Source organism: Alosa sapidissima, chromosome 24 (genome assembly GCF_018492685.1).
Source record: "Alosa sapidissima isolate fAloSap1 chromosome 24, fAloSap1.pri, whole genome shotgun sequence".
Taxonomy (NCBI): Eukaryota; Metazoa; Chordata; class Actinopteri; order Clupeiformes; family Clupeidae; genus Alosa; species Alosa sapidissima.
The window spans coordinates 19965836-19974740 of NC_055980.1; the positions used below are offsets into that span (position 1 = coordinate 19965836).

The following is an 8905-nucleotide window of genomic DNA, read 5'->3' on the forward strand; positions in this document are numbered from 1 at the left end:
CCCCCCACCTGCTGTGAAACTGTGCACCCCCCCCCACCACCACTCTCTGTCCTGTATCTATTTCACGTCACGCTCTGTATATCTTCTCGGCATTTCCGCAGCTCGGACGACGCGTCCTCCTCCAATTGGTCGGACACCTGTTACATCTACCCCTCCCCCGAGGAGGAAAGGCCCCCGCCTCCATACCCTTTCTCTTCGTCCTCCTCCTCCTCCCCCTCCCCCTCTCCCTTCGCCCCATCCTCTTCCTCCTCCTTCTCCTGCTACTCCCAGTCACACCATTCCCACCTGTCCGCTCACTACCACCCCCCACCACCACCAACACCACCCACACCACCACCACCACCACCCACCACCACCACCACCAACAACACCACTCCAAGACCCCAGCCTGCTCACGTCCTGCTGCCCCCGGGGCCCGAGTCTGTTGCCCCGGGGCCTTCTCCTCCCCCGCGCTGGTCGGGCTACAGCCCCCCGCCCCTGCCGCCATCTCCGTCCCCGTCCCCCTCCACCTCTCTGTCGCTGTCCCCGTCCCCCTGCCCATCTCTGTCCCCGTCCCCCCACCCTCACCTGCACCCTTTCTCACACCCGCACCCGCACGTGCTGTCGTCCTCTCGCTCGCCCTCCCTGGACATCAACTCCAACCCCAAGCCCAGCTCCCTGCTGCTGCTGCCCAAGCAGATGTCCCTGTGCGAGCACGCGGTCACGCACGCGCACCGCGTCGCCCCTCACCTCGCTCTCCCCCCACCTTCGCCTGCGGCCCGTTCCCCTGCGACCCTAACGCCCCCGCCCCTCCTCTTCCTCCGCCCCCGCCGCCCCTCTATGCCAAGCCTCCGTGGGCCGCCTGTGTGTGCGGCCGCGAGCGAGGACCCCGGCTGACTAGGTAAATGCACACTTGGACGCGCAGCCCTGCGCCGAGGCTGTCTCGGATTGTGCCTGATTAAAAATGTAATTGCCTTATCACTACGTCAATAATATGGGAGTCAGAGGTCATAAAAGGGTAACAGAAGCACAGAGAGAGAGAGAAAGAGAGAGAAGGAGAGAGAGAGAGAAAGAGAGAGAGAGAGAGAGAAGGAGAGAGAGTAATAAAAGACCAAGAAGGGCTTCCTCAGTAGTGTCTCTCTCATCTGCTCATTCTGGTTGTGTGACTTTTTTTTTTTTTTTTTAAATCATATTTGTCAACATCTGTTTTTTCATCTGAAAAATCAAGGTCATATTTTCCATTATGTGGAAGCCATCACTCTTGCAAAGCATTCATCACCAGTGAAAGTTGTCAGCTCACGCCAGAATTATGCCCACACCCAGACCTGGCAAAAAAAATCAACTGGGCATTGGGCCAAGGAGGCCGCTTGCTCTTCTGTTGCAAATGAAGGAAACGTGGCTCTTCTTGTGCTGCCCCCTTGTGGCTGTCGTAGTGTAATGACAGGGCTGGATGGCAATCCTTCATGGGGATGTTTACTGTTTGTTTATTTTTTGTTATTTGTTTTTATTTTGCAATGGCTGCAGCAGTGCCATCACACATTACAGTTATTTTTATTATTCAGTGGTGAGTCTATTTGGAAGATATTGTGTGATGGTATTTGTGTGAGTAAAATATGTGCATGTGTGCGTGTGTGTGTGTGTGTGTGTGTGTGTGTGTGCGTGCGTGCGTGTGTGTGTGTGTATGTGCGTGTGTCTGTGTACCTGTTTGTATTTTTGTTCACTGGTTAATTTTCTGTTTTTCATCAGTACTTTGAAGAACAAGGAACTCTCCCCGGTGATTGGCCAGAAAGCCATGCAAACAGCGCCATCTAGTGGATACTCACTGTGCACTGAGCCAAGTCCTCACAGTCTACGGAAAGGTGAGTGTGTTGAGAGTTATGGACACTGTTCATTGTACTGTATACTATGTATTACACTGTTGGTTTCTGCTCACCATGTGTTTGATTCTGTGAGAGTGTCCATTTCTCTCTGTTTGCATCAATATACTTAAATATCTTTTTTAAAACCTGTTCTTTCCTCATCTACCCCCCCCCCCCCCCTCTCCCCCAGTCTCCAAGAAGCTGGCCCCCATCCCCCCTAAATGTCCTTACCCTCCGTCGGGCGCCATGTCTGACCAGTCCACGGGCCAGCCCTCTCCCATCAGCCTGTCCCCGACTCCACCGAGCACGCCGTCTCCTTACAGCTTCAGCTACCCGCAGGGCTACGCCACCATCGCCTCGCCCGGCGGCGGCGGCAGCGGCGGCATGCAGGCCACCACGCCACCCTCGCTCAGCTCCGCCGGAGCCACGGGCACGCTGCCCAAAGCTCGGCCGGCGCCCAAACCCCGCCAGCGGCCCAGCCTGCCCCCGCCGCAGCCCCCCAGCACCCCCGGCTCCAGCCCCCAGCCCCTGGAGCACGCAGGCCTGCTGGAGGGCCTCTCGCCCGGGGAGAGCATGTCAACAGGTGAGGGGGCACAGCACAGCACAGCACGACACAGAAGAGTTTGGGGTAGTAGTATGCCTGGATGTACTGTGTGTGCGTGTGTGTGTGCGTGTGCGTGTGTGAGAGAGTGTGTGTGTGTGTGTGTGTGTGTGTGTGTGTTAGCATATGATCACATATGGATGCAGGTCTCCTTTACGATGGTTGTGATTCTGAGGGGTTTGATAGTTGTTGGGTCTGGTAGCTGGGTCTGAACTTTTGGCCCTGATACAGGCCAGGAATCTTGCCCTTTGATTTTGGCTCCAGACAGTATCATCATCATCTCTCTCTCTCTCTCTCTCTCTCTCTCTCTCTCTCTCTCTCTCTCTCTCTCTCTCTCTCTCTCTCTCTCTCTCTCTCTGTCTCTCTGTCTCTCTCTCTCTCTCTCTCTCTTCTCTCTCTCTCTCTCTCTCTGTCTCTCTCTCTTTCTCTCTCTCTCTCTCTCTCTCTCTCTCTCTGTCTCTCTCTCTTTCTCTCTCTCTCTTCTCTCCCTCTTCCTCTTTGTCCTTTGAATCAGTTTCACTTTCATGTTTGACATCTCGCCTTTTAAAAAGAAAGAGCCACATCCGTTTTGCCCCATGCTACACTACGACTTCTCATCTCTTCGCAATTATAAAAATGAGTCAAAATGTGATGTTCATGATATTTTTTTAAATGGATATGTTTACTTGTTGAACTTACAGTATATATATATATGAGCACATATAATACGCCCTTTGAGGCCATTTGTTGCTGTTTCCATGGTCTAGATCCTCTTTGTCGACTTGTATTATTGTCTGCTTGCAGCGGTATGAGACCAGTCATTGGTTCAGTGTGAGGCAGTGAGTGAGGGGTAAGCAGGTTCCAACTGTACAAACATCACGCCTAAGCTTGACCCTTCCCAGCCACTGTCCAATTCACGCATTCATGCTAACTCCTGGTCTGGCTCAGCGATTCCGCAGACGTGCATATACCTGTTGTTGTTGACACGGATCCGCATATGTATATATTTATATGAGTATATATATATATATATATACGTATGTAGGTATGAGACCTCTGTGTGTGTTTGGTCCTTCTCTAACTGTCCTGTCCCACCAGTGCAGTGCTGAGCATGGCGGGCTGAGAGGCTGAGGCAATGCATGGCTTAGTGGACCAGTCTGAATGAAGAGTCCACAATGCACTGCACAAGCGAAAATACATGCACATACGTATGAAGAGATATGCGTACACACACACACACAAACACACAGATACAGATGCAGACATGCATACGTACGCATACATACTGTACATGAACACACACACACACACACACACACACAGACACACAGACACACACACACATACAGTACACACACACACACACACACACACACACACACACATACAAACACACACACACACTGACACTAGACACAGAGAATAGAGACTGACATAGAGAAATGGGTTTATTGATGAATAATAACTACAGTAATGATTGACTCAGTTGATAAATTGGTTGATAAATTGATCAATTGTTCTTGGAACACCAGTAGTGTTCGTAACCCAGCACTCCAGTCGGAGAGCTCATTTCAGAGCACTCAACATGGACTGACAGACTTCCGGTTTGCCCCCGGCTTCCCACAAAATCACATCCCTAACCAGCCTCCCAGAACCAACAACTTGTTGCCCCACAGCCACCTACCCCACTCCACTCCAATCTGCCCCATGCTACTCTTGATCCCTTGACCCCAGTACAGTGCTTGGGTCTGGGATCAACCTGACCCTGTGCAACCCCCACCCACCCACCCCCAGCTTCTGCCCCCCTTCTCCCACCACCACCAGTCAGACAGCATTCTGTTGCCCCTGCCTGTGCTTGCCCTGAACCTGTGGGCACCCTGCGACGATCCCAGTCACCATGATGACCATCTGTGTCCCAGCTCCCATACACAGCACCACTGTGCAGCTATGAGAAGCACTTCAGAGCTCGTCAAGCCTTGGCATTTATTGGGGCCTAATTTATATTATATTTAAATATATCTATTCCAACGTGGTGAGGAAGTGCTTCCCTTGTCTGCATTATTGGTCTGGTCATGGCGGCTGATGTTGTGGGTCATTGTATTGTTGTTTCCCCCACCAGATGTATTGCCCCGATAATGCTGTTGCTGCTACAGATGTTTTCATTTACATTCCTAAGTGACACACACAGACAGACACACACACAGACACACACACTTACACACACACACACACACACACACAGACAGACACACACACAGACACACACACAGACACACACACACACACACACACACACACACTTACACACACACACACACACACACACACTTACACACACACACACACACACACACACACTTACACACACACACACACAGACACACACACACACACACACACACACACACACACACTTACACACACACACACACACACACAGACACACACACACACACACACACAGAGTTTAACTGTGTTTCCCGTTCCCCTGGTCATTGGAGAGATCTACCTCAATTACAGTCATTCAGAAATCAACTCCGGACTTCAACTGTAGTCTGTGACAATACGAACATCTTTGGATTCAGTCCCTCTCTAACTCAAGTGTTAAGTGGATTCTGGCCTCTGGTACTGTGCTCAACCATGACCAAGAGAAACATCACATGTTCATTTTCACGCCTTAGTGACGCGTGTGTGCGCACACACACACACACACACACACACACACACACACACACACACACACACACACACACACACCAAGAAAAACATTACATATGTGTATGATGACTGTCTTTATGACGATGGCTCTTTAATTGTATATTACATATCAGGATGTGCAACTCTTCCCCAATGAAACATTTGTTTTTGTTTACCATTTACTAAAATATATAGTAACATCTCTTCCTCTTCCTTTGTCCCTCTTTTTCATCAATGCTGCCTTTTTTAATTTTCTCACATCTCTCTTTCGTCATCCATTGCTCTTCCTCTTCCTCATCCTCCTTCTTTGATCCCTCGCTCCACTTCTCCCCCACCCCTCGCTGTCAGACTCTTTCTGCAACCTGGACATTCCCGCCATCAACGTGGAGCTGGACGGCATTCTGGACGTGGCGTATGGCGCCCTCCACAGGCACTCTGTGGTCATGGCCGCGGTGGCGCTTGAGGCCTCGACGGCCAGGGCCGAGTCGGAGGAGGACTCGGAGAGCACGGTGTTATGACGTCACTGCACACTCGGCCAATCACAGACCACCTTCACCTCCACCGCAACCTCGAGCACCAACACCACCTCCGCCACTCCTGGATGCTAGACGCCCCACCAATGTTTTCCAAATGCGCAGGATTGCATTGCTCCACCTTACTGCAACTACGGAGGCCCGTAATGTCCAAAATACTCCCCCCGTGCTAGCTTTTCCTACAGACTATAAAATGACATTGTCAATAAACAGTATATAAGATCACTATGAAAACAGAGTAACAAAACCAGGAATACTGGCAGAACTCAACAATGAAGCATCATCAAAGGACAGTTAGATCTTTTTTTAGCATCTTCACACTTTTTTTTAATGTTATTTTTACTGTTATTTTTATTGTTGTTTGTTTTTTTTTTCTTTGCCTTACCCATTTTGCCTTTAATGACCTACGAGCACAGAGCAAAGCTGTACAGAAAAGTCACTGGTATCTATTTCACAACAGCTCATTTGATTTCCCTCCATGGTGTCAGTGCAGTTACATGGTATATGTTTTATCCAGTCCAGAGTTGACCAATCAAAACTACTTCCTGTATGGTCATTGTCCAGTGAGGTAGCAGATATGCCAGGTAACGCAAACAAATTATGAGATTTATGTCCACAGAATAGTTTATGATATAGTCACAAAAAGTCACTCTTTGAAATATTTATAAAAGATAAATAGCAGCAAAACAACTATTTTTAAAGATGCATTAAACATTTAAAGATTAAAGTGTGTACAGAGAATTGTATGGGAACAGGGAGGCTTAGAATGTACTGTGAGAAAAGATTAATAATCCTTTTGTTGGACATGGAAATCAACCATTGTGTGTGTGTGTGTGTGTGTGTGTGTGTGTGTGTGTGTGTGTGTGTGTGTGTGTGTGTGTGTGTGTGTGTGTTGAACTCCTTGGCCCCCCTCAGTGTCGCATTACCACAAACTCGGATGGTTAAGCACCTATGACCATACTCGTGACTACAGGCCACATCAGCAGGTCATCCACACCTGCCAACAGGTGTGTGTGTGTGTGTGTGTGTGTGTCCAGTGGCCAATAGCTTAGTAATTATTTAAAAAAAGTAAGGGATGTGTTCAAAACAGGGAAATGATGTCCATCCATTTAGTTACCTTAGTTACGTATTGGTGTGCTGCTCACCACACCGCAGAGAGAGAGAGAAACTGCTCAGGATCTGGTTTAGACCCTATTGCTTTGATACTGTTCCGAGTCAGTCAGTCAGTGTCGTTCTTGTTCACTGGTCATCCAATGTACTTTTTTTTTTTTAGTCAAAGGCCTTTTTTCGTAAAGGTGATTACGCATGATTTTCTGAAGCAGAACATATAACACTGCCTCAGATCTTAAGTAATATTATTGCCAGTCACATCACAATATTTGCATTCATTTTCACACACACACACACACACACACACACACACACACAACACACACACACTACACACACACACCACACCACACACACACACACACACACACACACACACACACACACACACACACAACACACACACACACTACACACACACACACACACAACACACACACACACACACAGTGGTTAATGTACCAAACATGCGGTTATTTAAAGACCATCATCCTCCTCCCCTTAAGATATCATGGCTCCTTGGAAAAAGAACCATGCTGATAACAACAGGCTCAGTTATGTGCTTGTGCTTACTTAACATGCCATTCACCACATTGTTACTGTACATAAAGATGCAGTATGGAGAATTCTTGTAAATAAAAGCTATATGTGTATAAATGTGAATGACAAAAGACAAGCTATTTATAAAGAGAAAATGTCTATTATATGGATCTATATATTGATATGGTGGTGTTTATTTTTAACTGCCTCTCCAGTCCTGAGCACAACGTTTTCAGTATCACTTGGTATGCTTACGCATGGTGAGCTTTTGCACTCTTTTCCACAGCTAAGCATACCATGCAATTTATCAGTTAGTACTGAGTCAAGACAGCATTAATGGAAAGGATTTCATGGCACAACTGAATTAACTGTGCTACATCAAGTGTGTGTGTTTATGTGTGTGTGTGTGAGAGAGAGAGAGAGAGAGCATGCATGTATGTCTCATTGTATTTCTCTCTAACTAAATGTCTTTATTAATGCTTGGTGTGGCACTACATGTGTCAACTGTCAACTTATCACAGATATTCTTACGTTTGTCATGGAAATAAATACATTTAATAAAACCACAACAAAAAACCTATCACAGGCAGTCTAGTAACCCAACATTTAAGAAGCAAACATGCACTACATACAAATTAGTATGTAAAAAGTGTAGAACATCTTTCTGCTTAGCTGAAGTGACTATAACAGGTGGAAATTTTCCAGAATGGATTGTTTTTATTTTTACAGAACAAAACAAAAGTTCTTTATTTTTTTTCCCTCTCAGATGGCTGCTGCTGTAACATGTGTTGGATGTGTTGGATGTGTGAGCAGTCCAGCCCTGGGCTCAAAACTGCACACTTCCAGCACCTGAAGGTGGGCAAGCTAGCAAGGAGGCTAAACCACATTGGTGCTAGCTAACATCTGCTACTGCTAGATACTGTAGCACATATCTGCTGTTGTCAGAAGGGTTTGGGTTTACATCAGAGGTGGAAAAGTCCAGCTTCAGAAAGTAAAAGTCCAACCATTTATTGGATTTACCTGTGGACTTAACACAGGTGATCTCACCAATTAGCTGCTCTACCTGGCTGAAGTGTTGTGCTAATTAGAATCAGCTGGTTTAAGTGAAGGGTTGGCACAGATATGTGTTGGGACTTTTACTTTCTGAAGCTGAACTTTTCCACCTCTGGTTTACATACTGACTGCACGACTACTGTACACATTGGTTACCATTACATTGACTTAGGCCAGATGTGAAACAGGCATTTGCTACACTTGGACCATATCTGCCCCAGATCTATGCTAGGCTTAGGCTAGACCAGGTCAGACCCATGCAAGACTTGGGCTAGATCTACTGTATGGTAGGTTTACTTAAGCTTGATCCAAAGCAGAACTCTGCCAGACCTTCTCCGACATCAGCAGCTATCTGGGCTTGTGTGTGGGTGTCCTTTTACTCCATTAGCAATAAAAGATTAAAAGATCAGGTTTGATGTGAATAGACCGACTGGAGGGTTGCATTTTTTGGAAATCGAACTTTGTTGTATGTTGTGTAACAGCTGTTGGAAATTGTTTTGTAATTTCATAATTCCTTCTCATTACTGAGCCATAAATTGTGGTACTACTACATA

At 47.1% G+C, this 8905-nt stretch overlaps 1 protein-coding gene across 4 annotated transcripts in view; it reads left to right on the forward strand.

Annotated features, from left to right (window-relative positions):
* LOC121700752 (rho GTPase-activating protein 44-like) overlaps positions 1-7059 on the forward strand; it is a 79575-nt gene extending 72516 nt beyond the window's left edge. For 3 of the 4 annotated variants that reach the window (XM_042083958.1, XM_042083960.1, XM_042083957.1), the window contains 3 exons: positions 1726-1838; positions 2029-2421; positions 5464-7059. In XM_042083958.1, the coding sequence (XP_041939892.1) occupies positions 1726-1838; positions 2029-2421; positions 5464-5633 (676 nt within the window). In that variant the 3' untranslated portion in view covers positions 5634-7059. Of the gene's footprint in view, positions 1-1725; positions 1839-2028; positions 2422-3222; positions 3269-5463 lie in introns of all 4 variants that reach the window. The other variant, XM_042083959.1, reaches the window with a different exon arrangement.
* The last annotated feature ends 1846 nt before the right edge of the window (positions 7060-8905 follow it).